Source organism: Vombatus ursinus, unplaced genomic scaffold, assembly GCF_900497805.2.
Source record: "Vombatus ursinus unplaced genomic scaffold, bare-nosed wombat genome assembly UNPS02014821.1, whole genome shotgun sequence".
Taxonomy (NCBI): Eukaryota; Metazoa; Chordata; class Mammalia; order Diprotodontia; family Vombatidae; genus Vombatus; species Vombatus ursinus.
The window spans coordinates 5330050-5355773 of record NW_020954599.1 but is presented as its reverse complement, the minus strand read 5'-3'; the positions used below and the strand labels follow the sequence as shown (position 1 = coordinate 5355773).

At 40.2% G+C, this 25724-nt stretch overlaps 1 protein-coding gene across 2 annotated transcripts in view; it reads left to right on the top strand.

Moving 5' to 3' along the window:
• The first annotated feature begins 2000 nt into the window (after positions 1-2000).
• SMARCAD1 (SWI/SNF-related, matrix-associated actin-dependent regulator of chromatin, subfamily a, containing DEAD/H box 1) overlaps positions 2001-25724 on the top strand; it is a 93801-nt gene continuing 70077 nt past the window's right edge. For both annotated transcript variants that reach the window (XM_027837614.1, XM_027837613.1), the window contains exons 1-5: positions 2001-2183; positions 2692-2963; positions 17181-17358; positions 19911-20061; positions 23780-23843. In XM_027837614.1, coding sequence (XP_027693415.1) covers positions 2738-2963; positions 17181-17358; positions 19911-20061; positions 23780-23843 — 619 coding nt within the window. In that variant the 5' untranslated portion in view covers positions 2001-2183; positions 2692-2737. The remainder of the gene's footprint in view (positions 2184-2691; positions 2964-17180; positions 17359-19910; positions 20062-23779; positions 23844-25724) is intronic.

Below are 25724 nucleotides of genomic sequence, written 5' to 3'. Positions count from 1 at the left end.
CATTCCTAATTTCCTGAGTTCTGTTCAGAATGCAATCCCCTTTCCAGTCACCTAGTTTGCCTACCTTAGAATTCTTAACTTTTTTCTAGGCTCAGTTCTAGGAACAATTTGCTGCTTTTTGTCCTTAGTTCTTGAAGAGAACTATGACATGAGGAAGATGATGCAATGACATGCAAGTGAATTGGATTTCAGTGAGATAGGGCTGGGCAAAGTCACCAGCCTCACTTTCTCCTCTGGAGTCACCTGGGTCCTGTGGCCAGATATGGATCAGGACTACTGGAGATGGCCTAGAATGCAGTGGGGAAGCTTGGCCTTTTCAAGCTAAGATCTTTAACAGGTCTCAGTTTGACTGAGGCAACTCCTATTCAGGGATTAAGGCTTAATAAAAAATGAGGCAAAGAATGGCCTCTTTGAAAAAAAAATAGATGTGGGAGGGGAAGACCTTCCTGGGTTTCTGGCCAAAACAAGAACAATATATACATTCATTCTGAGCCAATCAGAGCTCAAACAATTTACCATCCACAAGAAGCCTTTCTGGATCCCTGCTGCAACTAGTATGCTGGCACTCGCAATCACCCTTTATCTAATTTGTATATATCTATAGAAAAACACAGTGGCTGCTAGGTGGTAGAGTGGTGGGCCTGGGGTCCAAAAGACTCATTTTCCTGAGTCCCAGTATGGCCTCAGATACCAGCTGTGTGACCTTGGGCAAGTCACTTATCCCTGTTTACTTCAACTTCCTCCTCTATAAAACGAGCTAGAGAAGGAAATGACAAACCACTCCAACATCTTTGCCAAGAAAACTCCAAGTTTGGTCACTAAGAGTCCAACCCCAGTGAAAACGACTGAACAACAATAAAAACAATAAAAAACATGGGTAGCAACCCATGGGGGGGAGGGGTGGTGGCAGAACAGTCAGACACGATTTAAAACCACGGAACGACAAACAGACAAACCGTCTCCCCTGCTCTTTTCCCCGCGCCTGCCTTTACGCACTTCGTGGGAGGCAGTGGCGGAAGAACATTGTTTCACTTTGGTCCCTATTGCCCCCGAGCACGGCGAGGTGCTTACTAACTGATAACAGAAAAGACACACTTGCCCTTCCTCCCAGATCGTCTGCAGTTCATCCGCTGTCTCTGTTTTTTGAGCGCAGTGGCCGGGCTTGCAGACTTCCCCACTAGAGAGTCAGTTCCCTGAGGGCAGGGATTATTATCTTTTGCTTTCTTCACCTTCCTAGCACTTTGCACGAGGCCTGGCACAAAACAGGCTTTTAGTAAGTGGTGTGTAGAGTTGACTACTTTCTATTTGAATCCCCAGCCCTTGGATCGGCGCCAGATCACAGGACCGTGGATACAGGGCTGGAAGGGGCCTTAGAAGCAGCGAGCTCAATCTCATTTTAGAGACCGACGCCCAGAGACGTTAAATAATTTGTTCGAGGTCCAACAGTAGGTGCTTAATCGCGCATTGGATCCACGTTTTTTTTAGGTGGGGGAGGGGTCACTGAAAACTTAAGTAAGATGACCCCAAGTGCACGGTCAGGATTTTAAACCCAGGTGGCCTAGACATGGAGACAGGTGCTTGTGGTGTTACTATTATTTCTATAGATGAGGAAGCCGAGGTTCAGAGAAGGCCCGGGCAGAGCTCTTCCCACACCCAGACTCTCAGGATGCCTAACAATGAGCATCATCCAGCAGAGACGGGGTGCGAAGATCCTCGCGCCCCACGAGCGCGGCTCCCCCCCCCCCCCCCGCTACCCCCCACGTTGGTGATTGTCCGGGAGGGAGCAGCGCCTGCGCCGACCGTTCTGGGGTGGGGGGTGAGGTGAGGTGTGCGAGGGGAGGGCGGGGGCACGCGGAGCCGGGAAGGCGGAGGGCAGTAACAGAGTGCCATGGCAACAGCGCGCTCTGCGGACTCTTTCCGCTCGCGGTCGCGGGTGAAGGGGAACGCAAAGGCGGCGCGTTGCGTCATCAGGACGCGCACGCGGAGCTCCTCACCGCCTTCGCCGTTGCTTTAGGTCCCCTCCCGGCTGCCGTCGCCCTTCGCCTTGGGTGTTTTAATCTCCCCATTCAGCTTTCTTTCCTCCCTCCCGAGGCTCCGAGACCCCACGTAGTGCGGTCCGAAAAGGAGGACACGGCCCCCGTGCCTCCCTCGCCCGTTTCCCGACCTCCCCGGGCCAGCCTCATGTAGGTCTTCTCGTTCCTGCCCGCTTCCTCTCGGCCGGGTTTGCGTTGCGTCAACTTCCGGGCGGGTCCCCGCCAGCCGCCGCCGGGCCTCAGCCTCTGCCGGGCCGAAGGCCCTTTGTGTCCCCGCGGCCTCTGGCGGCGCGGGGCGGGGGGAGGCCGCGCGCTCGGCGGGCCCGCCGCGGCGGGGGTTGGAGCGGGCAGCGCGGCGGCGGGAGCCCGCGGGGGCCAGAGGTGCGCCGGGGGCAGCGAGCGCGTGCTGCCGGGGAGGGTGATGAAAAGAGGTGTGCCCGTCCCCTCCCTCGCTGCCCCGGCCCCGGCGAGGCCCGGGCGCCAGGCGGCGGGCGGCGGGGGCTGGGGCGGCCCCCGCGCCCGGCCCGCATCCCCTGCCCCCTGCCCTCGGGCCTGGCGCCCATTGTCCCGCACCCCGGGGGTGGATGGCTGGGCCGCCCCGCGGGCCCCGGGTCTCACGGCCTCTCTTTGTGTGTGGTGGTGGTTTTGTTCCCCGTAGATCGTCCGGGCAGCTCCCGCAGGGTGGTCGGTAGCTTTCCATCACCATGAGCCTCTTCAACCTGGACCGGTTCCGCTTTGAGAAGAGGAATAAGATTCAGGAACAGCCCGAGCCAGCCCCCCAGCCGCCTCCTCCTCCTCCTCCTCCTCCTCCTCCACCACCTCCTCAGGTCGAGCTTCCTTCCCCCGTTTCCACCATTATTGAAGATGACGATCTCGAAGGGGGAAAAAGCAGGCCAGGAACACCAGATTCAGATATAACAGAAAAAACAGGTGAGTCACAGCGTTGCAAAATTATGTAATGTAATAATGGAAGAATGGGATGTCAAGCCCAAGAAGGTCTGCCATGTTTTACCCCTTGACCACAATCACTTCGTTGACCTTAGCTCGACACATGCTAGGTTAGGCCTTAGGACTTGTACGCGTCTCCGTGATTGTCCACCTTCACGCAGACCTCTTGACGCCATCACTGTGGGTGAAGCCCTGGTCAGGATATCTGCTAGATCAGAATAATTGCAAATGAAGGAACCGCCCATGAAACAGGGATGTTCTCGGTGTGTGTCTACTCTTTGGGTCACTTGAGTATGGTGAATTTGAGAGAGCACTGAAGATCCGATTTCGGGTCTTTTCGCCCACTTTAATTTCTAAGACTTTTTCGCCTGTAAAATGGAAATGGTAATACCGCAAGGAAAGACTTGCAGGGAAAACTTCATAGAGGAGATGACGTTTGAGCTGTCACAGACTGCAAGTCAACCTCGGCTGTGATCTAGAGAGGATAAAAAATTCAGGTCCTAGGACTGTCCTTCCTCCTAGACATTCTCTAGAATGCAGGTGAAGTATAAGGTCCCTTGTTGGATTTTCTAGGGGAAGTAAAACATTTGTATGTAAAAGAAAAAAAGTGAGTCAGAACACTGCTAAAGTATTTGATATAGATATTTCTGAAAGAATGGGAATATAAAAGCTGATGTTTTTCTTTGTTTTTTTTTTCATTGTCCTGAGAATCAACTCACACCAGGCCAGAGGGCTCTTCTGTCTAAATCTAAATGGCAGAACTGGGACCAGTGAAAGTGACAGGGAAACAGTTTTTTTTTTCCCCTTACCATAAAGAACTAGCAATTTAGAGTTGTCCGAAAAATGAGTAGGTAGTTTCTGGACATACTGTAGCAGAGACTGGATGGATAACATTCTGCTAAGGATATTGTAGAGAGATTTCTTGTTTTGGTTTGAAATGGGATGGACTCCCTTCTGATATACCTACCTCCTCACCCTTGATTCTATGATTCTCTGCTTTTGGGAGCAATACAGTTAAGAAAGGAAGAAGCTAGCGGTGGAGATTAGTTTTTTGTTGGGCTGTAGGTTGGATAGAAAGAAAAGATGAAAGTTTCTTTTATTTACAGGAAACTCAGCATTTTGGATAAAGAATAAACTTCGTATTGCACTGACCAGTAATAATGCTGTATACTTCTTCAGGACTTGTATCTTTTTCTTTTTTTAACCTATGTGTATTTGTAGCCGGTGGCACTCACTGAACCTTCTTTAGGCAACATTTAGGACTGAAGATTTTGGTTTGTTTAAATTATCCTCCTAGCCTCACTTTTCAGTAGACAGGAATAGATGATAACAGAGAGAAGAAATTCAGTAATAAGCACTTGTTATAGTTAGAGGGCAAATTATTTTAGATGTAGGATAACAGATTTAGAACTGTAAAATCTCTTATGATTCATTTACCCTAACCTTCCATTTTACAGATGAGCAAACTAAAGCCCAGGGAGGTCAAACATTTAATTAGTGCAAAACCAGGACTAGAACCCAGGTCCCGATTCAGTTATTTCTAAATGATTTATTAAGTCCCTACTCTATTTAAACAATGAGAAGGTGATGGGAACAATAAATAAGACACTGTCCAGTCGTCTTGTGGAGCCTACAGTTGAGTAGATTTAGGTCCCCCAACTCTCAGTTCCGTTGCTTTTTCCATTTATCCATTGTTACTCGACTCACTGACATAAGTAATTAGCTTGCCTCACATCCTAGCTCCTAATTGATACAGTTTTTCCTGCTCTTAAATGCTTGTCACAAATGTTTCAGCGATTTCAACTTTGCATCTTTGTGAAGGTGGGTTTCAAGGCAGCTGGTTGGCTTCATCTCTTTATTTACGACTCTTTCCCTTGCTAAAGACTGTTGCTTAGTTCTTCAGTTTTCAGTTCAACATTTATGTTTGCCGTATGTTTAAGATACTGTACTAGAATCTATGGCTAGTAATAAAAGTTTCTACCCTTCAGGATGCTTACTATCAAATGGTGTGGGTGGTTGTATCTATATTTTTTTATACCATGTTTGTATTTATATTATTAATGGTAGTCTCAGATTCCAGGAGAGAAAACTTCCAAGAACTGTTCAAGCTGCTTCACTAGAAATTTGTTAATATGGTATAACGGGAAACACTGGATTTGGAGTCAGAGGATCTAGGTTCAATCCTAGCACCTGTGTGACCTTGGTCCAGTCATTTTCCCCTGTTGGCCTTAAGTTTCCCGGTATATAAAATGAGGAGGTTGGACTAGAGAATCTCTAAGGCCTTATCCAATGCTAAATATGTCAGTATGTGTGACCTTCATGTGGTTGACAGCTAATATATGAAAGCAGATAATCTTATTTGAGTTAGAACGCTCTGTGTTCCCCTCTTTCTCATATTTTGGAACACACCTGTAAGTGGAATGTTTGCTGCTAGAGGACTTTGGGCACATATTGTGGGATAACTGGTGAAGTGACTGGCACAATGTCTGTAGTAAATGTGATAGGGGCAAGGACTGGACCTGTAATATCATTGGTATGGGGAACTTCCCAGTGAGCAAACTCCCTCCACCAGTGCAGATCAGTACCTTCTTGGTACTGAGATGTAATGGTGGATTGGCCAGTCACACAGCCAGACTATGTTAGAGACTGCACTGGGGCTTCTTGGCTTTAAATATGATGATAAGATAAAACGATGTCTTCCTTGAGGATATACTAATAATAATTCTGGCTTCTTGCTGTTTGTCATCTACTGACATCCCAGGTATTTTCTCTCATCTTTCTCTCCACACCAAGTTATTTCTTGGTGACTCCAGTTTTCTCATTCTTTTCTAACACCTTGAGGTCTCAGTTCCTTAAGTCCTCTGACTTCCATTTCTTTTCTGCTTACCTCCCATCCTAGCTCCTAATTGATAATTGATACATAGGGATGGTCATACCTAATGTCACCATCCCACTAAACTGTTCCACATCCAGGATATAGTACAGTGGAAGGAGCACTAGATCTGGAGTTGGAAGCAAGACCTCGGCTCAAATCCCGACTGCCACTTAATACCTTATCATGTTGCCATGTTCTTGCTCCTTCCACAACTTAGAATTATTGATTTCCTTTAAACTGAGCTTTATTGCCACTCTTTCTGTTTCTAATAGTGCTTTCTGTACTATCTAATTATATATATATAAAATATATAATATACACACACACTGTTTCTGTATGAGTGGAATCATATATACACATGTACACATTTTTCTTTGTATGTTTTCTCCCCCAGTAGAATGTAATTTCCTTGCAGGCAGGAACTTGGACTTTTGTTTTTGTATCACCCATGGCACAGGGGCAACTTGATAAATGCTTGTTGATTGATTTGTGTGACTTTAGGCAAATAAATGAACTTTTCTGGGTCTCAGTTTCCTCATTTGTCCTAGGCCCTCCTCCTTCTATACTACCTCACTAGTGATCTTATCAGCTCCCATGGCAGTTCACCATCTATGAAGATTGATTCCTAGATGTGTTTATTGAACCCCAATCCCTCCTGAGCTCTAGAGTCTCACACCTACAACTACCTTTTGAATATCTCAGATTCGACTTTATATGTCTAAAATAGAACCAATTCATTTTCTTCTCAAATCTCCTCCTTTCCCCAACTTTCCTACTGTTATTCAAAAAGGTACCACTGTCCTTTCAACCTCATCTTCAACTCTTTACTGCCACTCACTGCACATATCAAATCTGTTGTGAATTCTCACCATTTCTACTTTCACAACATCTTATATACATCCTTATCTTTCCCCTCCCTCAGCCCCCGCCCTTATGCATCCCTCAATACCTCACATCTAGACTATTTTTGTGCCCCTGTGCTTAGTCTCCTGGCACAAGTCTTTCCTCTACTTTTCACTGTCAAAATATTTTTCCAAAAATGAAAGTCTGACCAGTCAGTCAACAAGCATTTATTAAAAACCCTTAATATGTGCCAGAGATGTTACTCCACTACTCGGTAAACTGCAGTGGTTTGGTGTTACATCTAGCAACCAGTATAAAATCCTCTGTTTGGCATTTAAAGCCTTCACAACTTTGCTCCTTCCTCCCTTCCTAGTCTTCTTAAACTTGACGCCCCTTCACACACTAATCCAGAAATTCTGGTCCACATGCTGTTCTTCCATCTCCTGACCCCATGCGTTTTCACTAGTTATCCCTGATGAGCAGAATGCTCTTCTTCCTCCCCTCCATCTCCCAGCTTCCTTCAAGACTCAGCCCAGTTCTCACCTTCTGCAGGAGCCTTTTCCCCTTTCTCCTCCCACTTCTAGTTCTTTCCTTCTGAGATTACTTTCCATTTACCCTTTATATTTTGTCTATAGTTATTTGCATATTGTTTTCTTCCTTAGATTGGGAGCTCCTTAGGTTACCCCAGTGCTTGGGACGTAATGCTTGTTACTTATCGGAAAAATGAAAAATTTGGACTCAGTGGAAGTCCCTTCCATCTCTAAATCTATGTACCTCTGACATTCTTTTGTCTTCACTTATACCATTCACCCGCTCCATCTTACTTTTAAGCCCACTTTTTTACTTCATCATGATTTCTAGTCTCTGTTCTACCTCTCTTCTCACTTCATTCTTTTGATAGTCTTGACCATATAATCACCCATTTCAAAAGACACCTGTCTTCTTTTCTCTTTTGAAGCTCCTGCTTTCTTGTGTTTCAACCTTGGACCACCTCTAACATGCACTTTCTCTCCTATTTGCACGCTGCCAAGTGCTACTGGAGAAAGATACAGAAAATGCTGAGTGGGTTCATTATGGCTTTATCCATCTTTTCATTTATTCTTTTCTTCTTACTTGGCCATTCCAAGCTTCTCTGGAGCCAGCAACTCTACCTTCATTAACTTATCTTTGAGCAGGTGAGAAGATTGAAGCAGTTCTTCTCACTTCTTCTCTATAGCTCAAAACTTTATGTCCTTACTCAACTTCTTCTGCAACTTCTGAGGATCAAGTAGTCCTCCTTGAAAAATATACCAATATTTGTGTCTTTTATCAGTCAACAAGCATTAAGTACCTACTGTTGTCAAGCATCTTGCTAGGCTCTGGGAATACAGAGACATTAGGGAAATAGTCTCTGCTTTCAAGGAAGTCATTCTATTAGAGAATATGTGTACATATTTACATATATAGAATAGATACAAGATGTTTTGAGAGGGAGGGCACTAGCTTTGGGCAGGATGTTAAGAAAAGCTTCATGGTCATGCTTTGAACTAAATCTTGAAGGAAATTAAAGGATCTGATTTGAGGAGGGAATATTTTCCAGGCATAGAGGAGAGCCAATCCGAAGACAGAGATGGGAAATGAAGTATTGTGTAGAAGAAATGATAAATTAACTGGACAGCAAGGGTGCCAGAAGTGGCAAAATACATAAGTCAACAAGCATTTATTAAGCACTTACTGTGTGTCAAGCACTGAAAGAAAAGGTAACACTGAAGAAAGATAAAAACAGTCCTTGCCTTCAAGGACCTTATAATCTAATGGGAAGAAATATGCAAACATGTGTCTACAAGTAAGATATATACAGGATAAAAGCTGGAAAGGTAGATTGAGACCAGGCTGTGAAGGACTTTAAATGCCACACAATTTATTTTTGCTATTAGAAGTAATAGGTAACTTCTGGAGTTTGAAAACGTGGTTGATAATCATCATACTTGTGCTTTAGTGATGTCACTTGGCCAACTTTGGAGAATGGATTACAGAGGGTAAACAGGAGGCAGGGAAACCAATTTGGAGGCAAAGAAGGAGAGAGAGAGAGAGAGAGAGATGTTATAGAAGGAAAAACCACAAGACCTGGCAACTGATACATAGAATGAGGAGTTAAATGAGGCAAGGTGAGTAGACAATCATGGTAACCTCAGTAGTAATGGGAATGTTTGGGAGAGGAGTGGGTTTTGGCAGAGAGATAATAATTATTTTGAACATACTGAATTTGAGGTGGGTGGAACATTTAGTTTGAAATGTCCAATAGGCAGTTGACGATGTGAGACTGGAGCTGAAGAGAGAGAGAGAGAGAGAGAGACACTAAGGTTCGGTATACATTTGTGGTAGTCATATATAGAGATGATAATTAAACCCATGGGAACTGATGGGAGAGTTTAAGAAGAGATCGTGGCTCAGGACAAAACCTTGAGGTAGTATAGCCACAGTTTTGGGGTGTGGTATGGATGATGATTCCAAAAGGAGATTGAGAAGAAGCGGTCAGATAGGTAAGAGGAAGAAGCAAGAGAATATTGCCCCCAAAACCTAGAGGAGGCAGTAGTCAGGAATATTAAGTACTAAAACAGGCTATTGCAGTAGTCTAGGCACAAGATGAGGAAGGTCTGTACCAGAGTGGTGGCAGTGTTAGAATAGAGACAGGGTGTATTACACAGATTTTGCTAAGGTGAAATCAACAGGCCTTGGCAACAGCTTAGGTATGGGAGGTGAGAGATGGTAAGGAATCCAGGAGGACTCCTAGGTTGCAAGCCTGAGGGATTGGGAGGATGGTATTACCCTCTACAGTAATAAGGAAGGTAGGAACAGGGGAGGGCTGGGGGGTAAGATAATGAATTTTGTTTTGGACACATTGAGTTTAAGATGTCTACCTGACATCCAGTTTGAGGTGTCTGGAAGGTAGTTGGAGATTGTGAGATTGGAGGTTAGCAGAGAGCCTGGGACAGGAAAAGTAGATTTGAGAATCACCAGCTTAGAGATGGTAATTAAATCCATGGGAGTTGATGAGATCACCAAATGAAGTAATATGGAGAGAGAAGAGAAGAGGACCCCTGACAGAACCCTGAGGGACACTCATGGTTAGAGGACAGGATCTGGATGAGAATCCATTAAAGGAGACTGAGAAAGAATAGGTATGAGGAAACCCAGGAGAAAGTGGTGTCCTGAAAACCTAGAGAGAAGAGAGTTTCAAGGAGGAGAGAGTCATTAACCGTGTCAGAGGTTGCACAGAGGTCAAGAAGAATGAGGATTGAGAAAAGGCTGTTGTATTTGGCAACTTTAAGATCATTGATAACTTTGGAGAGAGCAGATTCAATGCAATAAGATCAGAAGCTGGATTGTAAGAGGTTGAGGGAGAGAGAGAAAGTAGAAGCACCTGTTGTAGACATCAAGGAGTTTAGCTGTAAAGGGCAGAAGAGATAGAGGACAATAGTTAGTGGGGATGGGAGGATCAAGTGAGTTTTTTCAGGGTGGGGGCTGTAGGCAGTAGGGAATGAGCTAGTAGATAGGGAGAGATTGAAAATAAGTGAAAGACTTGCAGTGGGGAAGATGGGACATTCTGTTGGAGGAGACAGGATGGAATAAATCATTTGAACAAAGAGTAAGGACACTTTATCATGTCAGACAGAGGTGGAGGAAGAGTGGCAGAAGGCATCTAAATGATAGGAGGTAAGGAAGAAGGAGCTCACAGTGATTGGCCTCATTTGTTTCTGTGAAATAGCCACAAGGCTATCTATCAGCTGAGAGGATTGGAGCAGTCACATTGGGTTTGAGGAGGGATGAAAGTAGAATTGCCTAGCAGCAGTGAGGGCCCAGTTGAGGCTGTGTAACATAAAATACTTCTTTCAATAGCAAGCTCACTTGTTTTGTGAATCTGTCTTTCTAGCTGAAAAACTATCTTCTCAAGTTTTCTTATAGCACTTTATCTGGTTCTTTCCTTTAACCTTATTAGATTTAGACTGTAAGGTCTTAGAATTTTCACCCCCATGGCCTTGCCCATCATAGATATTTAATACATAGTTGAATGTTGTTCTAAAGCCATATGTTTTATTGATTTAGCTGGGAGGAGTGTTTTGAATTGTGTCTAAACATGATGATAAATTTTTTTAAAAATAAATTTTTATTGATGTCTTTTTTACATAGTTTTCCCCAGTATCTCCTCCCTCCAAAATTTAGCAGATGGAGGGTAGCTGTTCTAATCCATCAAAAACATACTCTTTGCTTATGACTAGTTTACATTTTTGAGGTAGAAATGCTTCTGAAAAGTTTTTTTGCATTTGAAGTTGGTATAGACATTTAGGTCTGTAAAATTAGTTCTCATGGGTATTATCTTTGCCTACAATTAGAGCAAATTTTTGCTAGGTAGTGCCTTGTTTCTGTGGTTTATGGTCAGAGCAACCTGATCTCATAGACACACTTAATTGAGAAATATTAACATGTATTACTACTCAGATATTCTTTTTTTTCCCCAAAAGGATGTCTTTATTAAAATATATCAATAACCTGAAAAATAAATGACACTGTAGAGGTTTTGCTTTATTTTGTTTTTACTTTAAAAATTAGAAATTTCAAGTGATTTCAAGTTGCCTTGAGTCCTTATATTGATTTCCCTTCTTCCTTAGGTGGTTGTTAACAGTGTTAAAAGCCAGCTTTGTTCAGAAAGCCCTTTTCAGTGATTTTCAGCACTATAACTCACCTCTAGTCCTCCTATTTACTGTCCCTGGGACTGTAGGTGGCACAGTGGATGTAGTTGAAGTCAAGAACACCTAAGTTCAAATGTGGCCTCAGATACTTACTAACTGTGTGACCCTGGGCAAGTCACTTCACTCTGCCTCAGTTTTCTCATCTGTAAAATGAGCTGGAGAGGAAATGGCAAATCACTCCAGTATCTCTGCCAAGAAAACCCCAGAGTCATGAAGAGTCAGATACAACTAAGAACAACTTAAATATTGAATTATCATTTTTATTGGAGTGCTATGATTTCATCTGTATAGGGATCTCCCAGTGAGAAAAATTAACTGTACATAATACACATGAGTAACTTCTTTGAAATTTATAGTGTTAGAAAGTTACCTGGGGAATCAATATATTATTCATCATGTTTATGTCACAGGTGAGAATTCTAGGTATTATGATTCAAAGACAAGCTCTATCCATTATTCCATGCCTTTCATTTATGATCTTTAAAATTTCCTTGAAAATACTGTTGCAGCCATTTTGGTTTTTTAATGTACTTTAATCTTGATTACAAAACAATACTTAAATAAAGTATTAATCTTGATATGTTCAAGGGAGCCCTTAGCTTAGACAGTATAAGTTTTATGTTGACTCAACTTTGAAAATGTATTTAAATGTACTTTTTGTCTCTATTTTTAGTTTCATTTGCAATTCTTCCTATGCTGAGATCTAGTAATTAACCTGAAAACGAATTAATCGTACAAAGTAGATAAAATGATTTCACATCATCGCAGTGATGTGACACACCATTGCTTTTTTGTGTTGGTCAGGTCACTTCGTGATACTTGAATGATTATTTCTTGGTAATTACCCCTATAAGCTACTATTCTGGGTAACAGTTCTAATTTCCAGAATATGATTATAATTCTTTCAGTTCTTCAGAGTCTTAAACACTAAGCAATGTCTTAGTTTTAGGGTCTTTTACAAAAGAGAAACTTAATGTATTTTATTTTTATGGTTACATTCAAATATAAGCTAATCTGCAGTTCAGATACAGGTGATAGTCTTCTGATAAGTGTCTTCTGAATATTTTGCTAAAAGAGAAAATTAATGTTTTCCTTCATTTGGTATTGCCAAACTGCCTGTGAAGAAGCCATATTAGAGAACCAGATCATAGAACCTTAGAACCTTGATGTTGAAAGTGACTTTAGCAGTCATCTATTCCAGCCGTTATTAACAGGTTTGGAATTTGAAGTTTAGGAAACACTCAGCAACTAAAGGTTAAGAGACTTGCTTAAAGCCACACAGCGATTTTAACTGGAGACCCGTTCTAGAATCCATGTTTCCCAGTCCCAAATTGGTATCCTTTTCACTCCCATGCCTGCCTCATTTGAACCACCGTAGTGCATCTGTCGTCTTCTGGGCAGTCCTGGAGACCCTCCACATTCACATAATTTGCTTTTTGTGTTGTCACAGCCACCTACCTACTCTATAAGTAATGACTTAATAACTCTTTGTTTTTACTAAGCCCTGAGGGTTACAGAGCTCTTGGATAAGCTTGGAAGAATGGGTGTGGCTACCTGCTGCTAAACTTTGCTTAGTTCAGGTATTTTGTTTTTGGCAGTCTGGTGTTTGGGGGACAGCGGGGAGGGATGTATCCAGGAACCTAATAACACCAAGAACCCTCCTATCTCATAAAAAGAGTATTTAGTTTGAGGTTCATTTGTTTTAAAAAGCTTCCCTCTTAGGATTGGCTTATTAACTATTCACCACTCAGGACATTCTGTCTCTCCCTTTTGTGTGGATCTTCCCCCCCACTTTGGGATGTGCTGCTTCACTTGTGTGTATCTTAGCTGCTTTCATTGCTCTGCTCAGAAACTGTCCCCCAAAATGAAGCTTTTCTTAAACGTGTCCCATCCAGGTTGTCCGTGAACTCTCCCTCCTAAAATTACTTTGTATTTATTTTATCTGAGTACCTGCTGTGTCATGCTCCCTTTCTCTCCATCCTTTGTATAATGCTTCCCCACACCCAACCTTAGAATCAGATCATTAAGGGTAAGGAAGATTTCTTTTTTTGTCTTTATATCTCATTGCTGTGCACAGGTGGGAGGGTGTTGGTAGCTGTAAGTATTTGTTGAATTTTGAATTTATATAAATTCTCTCTGAAGGGTTAAGTTGGTTAAGTTGGTTTTAGGTCGACACCTAGAAATCTGCTCTAGTATTTTGAGGGGGAGGGAGGTGCAGAGTATGGAGAAAGGTAGAAGATAATTTCCAATTATAGTACCACATCTGCTTTAACCAGTTACATAGACATGAGTTGTGTAGAGCTTCTGTCTTGGGGTCTACATTTCTGCTACTTTGAGTAGACCAAGCTAAAAAAGTATTTTTATAATCTCATCTGGCTGTTTTCAACATTAGCAAAAGCCAAAACCACAACTTAATTTTGGTCTTTTATTTTTTATTTATATATATATATATATATATTTTTTTTTTCCAAGTACTGTTAATACTTGGGCTGTACTGTGAATATACAGTTCTTAGTGTCTCTCAACTTGGATACTCAAATGGATCTGTGATCTCATTGATTCTAGATTTCCTTTGGTAATGTCTGTAGGAAGGATTTTGTAGAAATCTTAGCAAACTCTAGAAACTGAAGTTTTGAGGTTCTCCATCTAGTCTAGGTTTGGAGAAATCACTTAAAATCTCCATTGTATCAGATTGGTCAGATTGATATTTAGGTGAGAAGCAGGAAGAAATGTTTCATTGTGGAAAGCACCCTGGCCTTGGAGTTAGAACTGTGAGTGTCTCCTAGCTGATGGGCCTTTTTGGTCTGTGTTAGGTTTGGGCTAGATGATCCTTCTAGTCTTTAACATTATGTGATGCTATGAAAATGGAGATTTGTGTTGTGAATTGCCCAGCGTTAAAAAATGCTTGCGCATTATCTTTTTCTGACTTGTCAAATCAGAAGAAAGAGATGAAGGAAAAAATAGCACATAAAATAAAGGATTTCCTGAATTAATCATCTCTCTCCAATTTAAAAGTTTTTGTTAAAATACCGCACCTTGTTTATTATGAAATTTAAAAAAAATGTGTGGCAATTAAAAAAACTGAATTAACTGAGCTTTAAGCTTTGAAAGAGGAAGTGAGGCAGGGAGCATAGATCCTCCTGATCAAAGAGGCTTTGATCTCATGTTGGTCAGCTTGAAACAAATTGGTGCTACCTGGTTGGGTGGAAGACTTGTTAGCCTCTTCTTAGGTGGGGAAGCCTGTACAACTGGCCTTCCCCACAGTGTTCATGAACAGGACGATGCCTGTACTCTGTTTTTGTACTTTTTTTACCATAGAATTTTTAGTATTTTAGAACTGTTTCCTTCAAAGAGATGGCTAAAATATATTTTGATGGTTGAAGGGCCATGTTTCAGATAGAAAATTCAATTATGTGGACCCCAAAGAGCATCCTGGCTCTTGATATGTAATCTTAGCTTTTTCTTTTTACACACACAGAACCACCACTGCCCAGTTGCAGTAGTTGGCGGCGTCCAAAGCTTTCTGGTCCCCCCCCCCCTTTTTTTTTTAAATCCAGAAGGAGACCGTGAAAGTCGGTTTTTGCTTATGCAGAAGCAGCCAAATTGAGTTGCTGCAAAGGATGGTTTGTACATGAAGCCCCATCCTTTACCCTTAGCTTAATTGTGACCCTGTAGGAACATCTGCTCTTTATGCCATTTACTCCCTTCTAGAAGTCCAGAGGCGTGGGTTCCTAACCCTGCCTTAGACTCTTAAAACTCTGGCCAAGTCCTGGAGAGGAATAATGCTTCGATGTCTTCTTAGGGCCCTTTTAGTTCTACATCTATAACCTAATGATCATACCATATTAGCTAAGAGAAATATCTATCTTCTGTTTATAAATCAAAAAAGAATTTTGTCATGACTGAGAAACTCCTATGGTTATCACTTCAGTTTTCTTGTGAAGTCAGGTTTAAAGAACCCCTGCTGTGATGTTTAAACCCTTGACCTATTCCAGAAATCTCTTGAAACTTCACAGGTCACTCACCTCTTTCTCCTCTAATTAAATTTTCTTTTCCTCAAGCACCAATATTCAGGTTGAATTTTAAAAATAGTCATAGTTTTTATTATGAGTTTTTTGTGATTTAATGAATAGTATAGTGGTGTTTATATTTTTTTTTCATTTCTAGTATATAGTAAATATCTTAGCTAGGTTATGGATTAAATAGGACTTTTTGAACCAGCTTAGAAACCTAACCACCATAACATTGTTTCTTTGGGAAAATGTGTTCATTATTCAAAATAGCTTACTTAGTGAAGAACTTAGGAATATATAACCCATCCATTTATAATTTCACATGTACTGGAATATTTGATCTGGAGCTTCCTGTATCCTGAACGTAATAACTTATCCTTATTGACTCATGGTCATCATTTAGAAAATGGGGTACTTGTGCTTGCTTGCTGCAGGTGTTATTTGCAATTGGGTGGTGGTGGGACATAGCTGGCCATCATTCTTCTATATGCTTTGCGCACCGCGTTATTAGAGAATCTTTTGGGCTTAGCACAATTTCTGACTGTAGTAGATGCTTAACAAATATCTTTTCCTGTATGAATAAACTGATTTTATTAATTTGGTAAAACTGTTTACAGGATAGTGTGTTCAGAAATTAATTGGGAAAAGGACTTATATGTACAAAAATATCTATAGGAGCTATTTTATAGTGGCAAAGAATTGGAAACTGAGGGGATACCCATCAATTGGGGAATGTTTGAACAAGTTGTGGTATGTGATTGTGATGAAATACTACTGTAATATAAGAAACGATGAAGGGGACAGTTTTTTAAAAAAAACCTGGAAAGGTGCAAAGTGAAATGAGCAGAACCAGGAGAACAATCTACACAGTAACAGATCATCAACTGTGAAAGATGTAACTGCTCTGACCAATACAGTAGTCTATGTCAGTTCCAAAGGACTCGTGATATAAAATGTTGAACTGAGTGCAGATTGAAGCAGGTTTTTTTCCTCTTTATTTTTCTTGCCTCCTTTTTTTCCTGCAGCATTGCTCATGTTGAAATATGTTTTGTGTAACTTCATATGTATAATGGATATCATATTTCTTGCCTTCTCAGTTGGGTGGGAGAGGGTTAGGGCTCTTTATCTGAAATCCTGTGATCTTGTGAATCTGGTAGAATTAATATAGCTTAGTTTTGAAGTGGAATTTTGATGTAGGTTAAGAGGTCATGGGAGAGGGATTCGGAGTTTTTGCTGTAAGGAGGGAGGAATAAATATGAACTGAGAATTTGGGAAACAGGAGATGTTGGTGAGGTGCCATAGTAGAAGGTTTGGGGACATTGTAGTGCACCGTAGGTGCCTAGAGGTAGAAGAGTAGTACGGAAATGGGAGGGTTTCAAGGACAAATTTCACAATTTTGCTTATGGCAAAAAAACTACTCTTTGCTCTCTTTTGTGATATACCCCAGTTCTGTAATTTCTCTTTTAGTAGAAAAGCAACCAAGTGAATTTGGGAAATATTTTAGTCATTATTAAATAATAATAAGGCTCTTTGGGACCTTTGGAATTCATCTAGCCCCCATTCATTCTGTAAATGAAGAAATGGTCTCAGATGTGAAGTGACTTGCCAAGATGTCACTCAAATAGTGACTTGGGATTTGAATGACTACATTTTCCTGTATCATTTTGTTATAAATAGAAATGTAAGCTTTGCAATCTAAATGTCCTTAATAAATAACTTTCTTTTCTTCCTCATATAGAGGATTCCAGTGTACCAGAAACTCCAGAGCCTGAAAGAAAATCAGGTGTGTCATATTTCAGGAATCAAAAAGGAATACAGTTTATTGATTTATCTTCTGACAGTGAAGATTTTGGCTCCCCAAATTGTTCCAATAGAAATCAAGACGAAAAGTCTGAAAGAGAGCCAGTGATTATAGTGTAAGTAGAATATTTTATTTTACAGTCATGGAATATTTGCAGCCCACTTTTTAAGTGATATTTTATGAATGATCCAGGTGCCGTACTTGTCCTTCTTTCTTTTAGTTTGGCCATTTCTTTGGTTTAAGATAGACCTTAGACCAAATTTCACTTTTTTTTTTTTTTTTTTAAGTTAAAGACTGCATTACCCTTCTCATCCAGGCTGCAAGTACAGAGGCTGCCCATGGGTTCAATTCCACTATTAACCCACATTTGAGCTTTGACTTCCTCTTTTTCTGACATGGGCCAGTTCTTACTTCCCAAGGCAACCTAATGGTCCCCTTTTCCCAGAGGCTTCATCATATTGATACCAGATTTAGTGAGGACACTCCATCAGCTTAATCTCCTGCAGCCCATTAACTCCAGAGTTCAAGAGATACCATCCTCAGCCACTCTGGTAGTTGAGATTGCAGATGTGCATTGCTATGCATAAAAAGTTTTACTTTTTGAGGAAGTTTCTTGCATGCAGTCTCTGAAGAAATTTAACTCCCTATTTAGCTTATAAGTAAATTTTGTATTTAGTTAGGTTGAACCTTATAGGTACTTATTTCACTCTCTGTGTGTTAAAAATAAGCAGAGTAATAGGCATTCTTTAGCAGAGCATCCGAGTGATAATACAGGTCATGTTATACTAGTTTGGATTAATTGGGGAGGGGAGATGTATACACACGCACACATATACACACTTTGTTGTTGTTTTTGCATGTTTTAGAGGTAGACTAGGATATCCCTTCAGCTGATTATAAGAAAAGCTAGGTTTGTCAATAGAGCTTTTCATGTCCATTGAATAATTTTTATTAGACTATTAAATATATAATCTTGATTATTTTTAAAAATACTCAAGTAAGAATACTTAGATAAGGAAATAATTCTATATGGAGAAAAATTTTCAATTGTGAAATCTGATATTTGGGGATAATTGTTACTTAAGTTTTTTTAAAAATTTGCTTTGTATACTCAAATGAAAATTTGTAGTTTCATTTAAAAAACATGTTATTTTTTACTTTTTCTGTAATAAACATCAGTTTGTTAGCATGAGGATATCATATAAAAATAACAGACCACAAGAATTGGGCTTATTCTATAGGGGTCAGAACTCTTAACATTGAAGGTTAAGAAGAGCTTTCTGAACAGATAACTGTTGTAAAATAGTATGGTGGTGAGGCCCTACTTTACCAGAGTTGTTCATACCTTAGAGGCTGGAAAACTATGAGTGATGTTGTAGACTTGATTCTTATTTTGGTAAGAGTTAGATTGACTGACTTCTGAGTTCCCGTCCATGGAACCTGGGATTCTATTATTCTTTGTTCACTAAGAAGCAGAAATAACTGTCACAGGAAAAGAAATGATGGCAATCTTTTAGCCAAAAGTTTTTTTAATGCCTTATTTTTGTGGGATGGTTTTCTTAGGTGTTTTATGTTTCATATTATAAGTAAATCTGATTTCCATAAAGAAACCTTATATATAGGGAAATGTTTCTGACCCAATATTTGGTGCCTACCTTCTTTATAGAAAAGACTCTAAATACCAACTTAATCCATCACAGGTTTTGTATCTGTGTAACTAATTGATTAGGCAAAAAGAAATATGGTGGCTTGTGGTTGTTTGAAGGATAAAGCTACATGCAACAAATAACAGGCTGACCTAGGGAAAGTCACTGGGCCTTGGTTGCCTCTTGTAAAATAATGAGTGTGGACCACAGGATCTCTGAGAGTCTTTCAGAGTGCTAATGTTCTTTAGTTTACCCCTTGTCTTCTACCCCCCATGCGGGCATAATGTCTTTTTCTTTTGTTAGTGATTCAGAATGTAATGGCCATTCAGAGTGAGCATTATCAGGACATCTTCAGTCACTTAGGCAGACTTTACTCATCTCCCTTCTAAAAAATCCTGCCATCATCCTCTCTCAGGCGCACTAGAACAGCAAGCATTTTATATAGCAAACTTGAGGGGAGGGAGAGGAGAACATACAGGAGGTATAGGTCAAGTTGCATGGTCCTCTTTTTCCTCCTCCCCTGTACTTCTAATGAACAGTTTTCAGAGGGAAAGAAGATTGACAGGCCGAAGTTCTATAGGCCTCATTCACTATTGCCTCATAGACAGGCAAATTGAGTCGATTTCAGTTGTGTGTGTGTGTGTGTGGGAAATGTTGACTTATACACTTAGCTGTTCATTCATGAAAAAGTTCTTAATACATTTCTGGTAAGTCTGGGCTGATCTTAATATTGGCAAAAAAGAATTTTTTTTATATTTTATGGAATGCATTACAGGGAAAACTCTCATTTCTTCAACTGCTAATGCCTTCCCTTTCAAACCCTTAACTATTTTGCATGTATTGTATTTATTCTCTGTTTGCCTGTAATTATCCTTGTCCTACCCCATTGGCGCATTTCATTGTGTCTCTGGCACCTGGCACAGTGCCTGGCACATAGCAGTCCGTTAACAAATACTTGTTCATTATTTGTAGTAGCACTTGTAATGAATCTAAATGTCTTTTCTCCTGCAAACGATGCCAGTTCTGAGCAATCTGAAGATGAGCAGACTGAAGAGGATCATGATGTGACAGAAAGAAATGACGATGTCTCGGAGTTGGAAGACCTTAAAGATGCAAAGCTTCAGACTTTGAAGGAGCTGTTTCCCCAAGGCAGTGACAGTGATTTAATTAAGGTAAAAAAAAAAGACCTCTTCCCATGACTCTGTTAGAGATTGTTGCTAACCATTTTTAAATATCTTATATCTGGGGATGCAGACATGGTAAAGTTTATTAACTTTTGTATTTTGGGCAAATGTCATTGTGTTGTGTAATAATGCCATCATGTAATATATAATGTGTTATTGTAACACAGTACAATATTGTGAAATAATAAATGCCAATAATGTACTTGTCTAGATGTAAACATCTCATGTTATATATATCTGGGGAAGGGGATAATCCCAGATATTTTTGGCTTATGTATTATTCTTCTTTGGTCCAGTTCTGTGATTTATTGATGTAAATACGTAAATGTAAATCAGGAAAACCTGGTGAGAAAACGCCAGCCACGGACTTCTGCACCTTGGAGCATTGAGGTACTTAGTAACTTGTCCCTCCCCTGCCCGGAGGGACATGGTGCAGTACTATTAGATGTAGGAATGGAAAAGCCAGACAGTCTGACTGAGAATGGCTCCCCATCCTACCCAGCCCTCACCCCAGTTATTCTGCCTTCTCATGTGTTGAATTGGTGATTTGATTACATTGGTGACCCTCATTAGACAAGTCATTTCACTTCTCTGGGCTTCAGTTTCCTTATCTGTGAAATGATAGTATCAGACTAGATTCCATACAAAATCCCTTCCATTTCAAAAGCTGTGATACCAGGAATCAATGTGTTTTAATGGACAAGAGTTAATACAAGTATCTCACATTATAAGAAAAAAACAGAAGTCCTAATGAAGTCTGTTAAGCAGGGAATATATAGTGCAATGTAGGGGGGAAAGCCCTGACCTGGGACCCAGAGAATTAGGTTTGACTTCTGGCTTTGCCTCTTTTTATCTGTGTGACTTTGGAGAATTCTGTCTCTTTACTTCTTCCAACCTTATTCTCCATATCTAAGATGATGGTGGAGCTAATGCAGAGGGTGTCAAAGCTGACCTAGATGACATTTAAGTCCATTTGAAGCCCAAAAGTTTTAGGTTCTGTGTTGTGTATTCTATAGATCCTTGTTACTGTAACTTTTTTCAGGTTCCAGCGGTGTTATCTTAGTGCTGACCCTGAGAATGATGGCCAAGTGATTAGTAAGAGGAGTGCAGTTGTTTAGGTAGCCTCCGTCTTGTCATTAGTCTTTTGTATGGCAAGTCAGGGATGCTGTGGCTGACAGTGCAGCAGTGATTCAGAGGCAGCACAGCTTAAGACTCCAAAGTAAATTTCTGCATGAGCTCCAGCTTCCTATATGACTAATGTGTTGGAAAACAACAGTATAAAGCATCAGAAAGGTCCAGGCTTCCTCTGTCCTGCCTTGCCAAGGTTTTATATTGGTTCATTAAGGGGATTTTTTTTTTCCCCCATTTCTGGTTTTACAGTTTTTTGGTAGAAAAATAGACTTTAGTGGATGATCAGTCATGTAGAATTTTTCAGGCATATTTTATTCTTATGGCAGTAATGTTGGTTTTTAGGCGAATCATGCATATTTGATAATCTGGATTGCTTTATCACTCATCAAGATAACCGTTTCCTTAAAGTACTCTGTTTTAAATATGAGAAAATGTATATGATGAAAGTGCAGAGTCAGTTATGGAGGCAGCAAGATGGTGTAGTGGATAGAGCGCTGGGCCTGGAATTCAAATCCTGCCTCAAACACTGGCCACCTGAAGTTGCTCACTCAGCCTTTGAGTGCCTGAGCTTCCTTATCTGTAAAACTATACCTACTACCTCTCCGCCTTGGTTTGAGGATCAAGTAGGATAATTGTGAAGGGCTTTGTGAACCTACAAGTGCTAAGCAATTCCAGCTATTTTGTTAATGTTCTAGATGGGTGGATTTACCAAGTACCCAGTGTATCCTTAAGTGGCATTGGTAGACAGAGAGCCACCTGGCCAAGTATCTTAGGAACTCCAGCTGCAGAATATTGAAAGAATGTTATGGGTTTATAAATTAATGGTTTATATACAGTGATTAAGCATTCAACAAGAAAGCTTTTAACATTTTTAAACAAAATGCCTTATACAATACAATGATTCAAGACAATTCTAAAGGACTTGTGATGAAAAATGATGTCCATCTCCAGAGAAAGAACTGGAATCTGAATGCAGATCAAAGCATACTTTTTTCTTTACTTTCTTTATTTTTCTTGTCTTTTTTTTTCTTTTTTGGGTTGTTTTTTTTTCAGTCTGTTTTCTTTCATAATCTCTGTAATGTGGAAATGTGTTTGCATGACTGTACATGTATAACCTATATCAAATTGCTTGCTTTAGTAAGGGGAGAAGGGAAAGAGGGAAAGAATATGAAACACAAATTATTTTTAAAGAATGTTAATTGTTTTTATGTGTAATTGGGAAAAACATTAAATCAAGAAAAAAATGCCTTATATAAGTAGAAAATTACTCAAGCTGACATAGCAGGAAATTTGACTGTTTAGCTTTTTTGAAGGAAGTAGGTTTCAGTATCTTTTAAAGGTATTTTGGAAAACTTGGACTATGAGACTGAAACAGAATTGATTATGCTTGTAATAAAGAAAAGACTGCCATGGGTATTTTATGGATTTGTTATCTTTTTATGCCACCTTCATTTCCAAATGTATCCATTCCACCTCTCCTCCTGCATTTCTTATAACAGAGAACAAAAGAGAAGGAAATGAAGCAGGTCTACAAGCCTAACAAATCACCTCAGTCTGATGGTGGTGTCAGTGTTCCCCAGCTCTGCAACGAGGAGGAGGAGGTGCTATGCCATGAGCATATAGGAGAGGGAAAAGTACTTAAGACATATTGCAAAATTGAACTATAGTTTGAACTAGGCAGGAAGAGGTCAGAGCTTTTTAAAAAAATTAAGATTATCAGTTCAGTTTTTTCTGTGTACAGTGAAATAATCAAGATTCTAATTTAAGCTCTGACTTCTTCCTGACTAGTTCAAACTCTACATGTTCAACTTTGCAATGTGTCTTAATATTACTGTGCAGATAAATAAATAGAAAATCTAACATGTTGAACCTTTTAAAAGTCTAAAATATTAGCTATGATTTTAGAGTCAGTTTGGTGTAGTGGACTTATTGGTCAAATCTCTGCTGTGGTGTGACTCTGACCAAGTTATTTCAGTTTTCCTGGGTCTAGTTTCTTCAATCTGTAAGGTAAAGAGATGGCATGAGAGTTATGTATAAAGGCTTTTCCTTTTCTTAAATTCAGTGATCCTATGTGAAGAATTAAATTAAATATATTGAAATATTTAAATGATCAGGAAAAAATAAGATGATTGACTTTTTTCAGAATGTGTGTGTCTGTGTTGTGTAGCTATATACACACACACACAATGCTTAGGCATGAAGCAGAGGGGTTTTAACTTTTATGAAGGTAGTGGTTAGTAAAGGGGGTAGTTTTTGAGGCCTTTGTATTTTTATCTTTCATTGTATCACCCATCACTTATCATAGTAGCACAATGTCTGACACATAATAAGGTGCTTTCTAAATGCTTGGGGACTGAATGATTATTTTTGAACTTTTTTCCCCCTTATAATTTTGAAAAAAGTGTCAAGAATGAGTAAACGCAAAGCTTTGGCTGACATTATATATCCTTATGCTTTTCTCTTATTCTATGGTGTTTATTCTTTAAATATTTCAAATTCTGTTACTTTAGTAAACTTGGCTTAGGATTTTTGCTTAATTCTCACAATTAACTTTTTCTCTCATTTTTTTTATCAGTTGATTGAATCAACAAGTACAATGGATGGAGCAATAGCTGCTGCCTTGCTGATGTTTGGTGAAGGTATGTCTCACTTGCTAGTAAGTTGGGTCAGTTAAGAAGCTGTATAGGAGTAAAGAGCTCTTCTCTGAAAGGATCTGTCATGGCCAGCAGTTGCCATGTTTAAAAGAAAAGATGATATCCTACTTTTGAGGAGCTCACTCACAGTATAATGGAAGACAAGCAAACAATTATGTTCAAAGCAGATAAATATACAGTAAATTGGAGATAATCAACAGAGGGAAGGCACTAGAGTTAAGGGGGATTGGGAAAGGCTTCCTGTAGACAGTGAGATTTTAATCGTTCCTGAAAGGAAGCCAGAAGGTAGAGATAAGGAGGGAGAGGATTCCAGGTATAGAGGACAGCTTGTGAAAATGCCAGGAACTGTGTCTTACTCAAGGACAAACAAGGAGGCCAGTGTCACTGGTTCACAAATTATATGGCGGGAGAGGAAGTCTGAAAGGTATAGGAGTAGGAAGATTATAAGAATCTTTGAATGCCAAAGGATAATATATTTGATCTTGAAGGTGGTAAGGAGTCAATTGAGTTTATTGAGTAGGGAATGATGTAGTCAGACCTGTAATTGTGGAAGATCATGTTAGCTGATGAGTGGAAGATGGACTAGAGTGGGGAGAGACTTGTGGCAAGAAGACCAGTGAGCAGACTATTGTAGTAGTCCAAGCTAGAGATGAAGGCCTGTACTGGGGCGGTGGCAGTGTAGGAGTAGAGAAAGGGGACATATATGAGAGATAGGATAAAATCGACAGGCCTTGACAGTGGGAGTGAGAGAGAGTAATGAATCAAGGATGATACCTAGGTTATAAGCATGGGTAGCTGAGAGGATGATGTCAACAGTAATAGGAAAGTTAATAAAAAGAGCAGATGATTTTAGGGGAAAAGATAATGAAGTCAGTTTTGAACACGTTGAGACTACAAGACAGCCAGTTCAAGAAAGAGGCAGTTGGAGATGTGAGCCTGGAGGTCAGAAGAGAGGTTAGGGCTGGATAAATAGATTTGAGAATCATCAGTATAATTGAATTCACAAGAGCTGATGAGATCATGAAGTGAAAAAGTTTAAAAGAAAAAGAGAAAAGGACCCAGGATAGAGCTGTGGAGTACCCTACAGTTCTCATTCATGACCTGAATGAAGATCCAGTGCAGGAGAGGGAAGAGGTGGTCAGATAGATTTAAGGAGAACCTGGAAAAAGTAGTGTCACGAAAACCTACCCAGAAGAAAGTATAAAGGAGAAGAGAAGAGTGGGCCCTTCTTTGGTACTGTCCGTCAGTATCAAAGGCTGCAGAAAGGTCAAGAAAGAAGAGCATTGAGAAAAGGCCATTAGATTTGGCAACTAAAAGATTGTTAGTCATTTTTAGGGAGCAGTTTCATTTGAATGGTGAGGTCAGAAAGAGACTGTAGAGAGTTACGAGGAGACTGAGAGGAAAGGAAGTGGAGTACCTGTTGTAGATGGCCTTCTTAAAACGAAGAGAGCTGTGTGGGATGCTAACTGGCAGGGATGGAGGGATCAAATGAAGGGCTTTTAAGGACTAGGGGAAACATGGACATGTTTGTAGGCAATAAGGAAGCAGCCAGTCTACACCGACTGAACTGGAGCACAGCTTGAAAAGTGCTGTTCTACCTTAGGGAGGCTGTACCTCGATATTGTCAGCTTGAACCTCCTTGGGAAAAGAATACACTTGACTGTTACAGTGTTGTCCTCAATCTTTCACTTAAGGCCAAGAATTCATTAAATTTATAGAATGTATTCATACAGTGAGATTAATTATGCTCTTTCTTTGTAAAGTAACTATGATTTAGTTGTAGCAACTAGTGTTTTTTTCTTATTTTAGACTCAAACACCAGAACTCAAATACAGAATAGAAAAAAAAGAAAAAGAAACATATCAT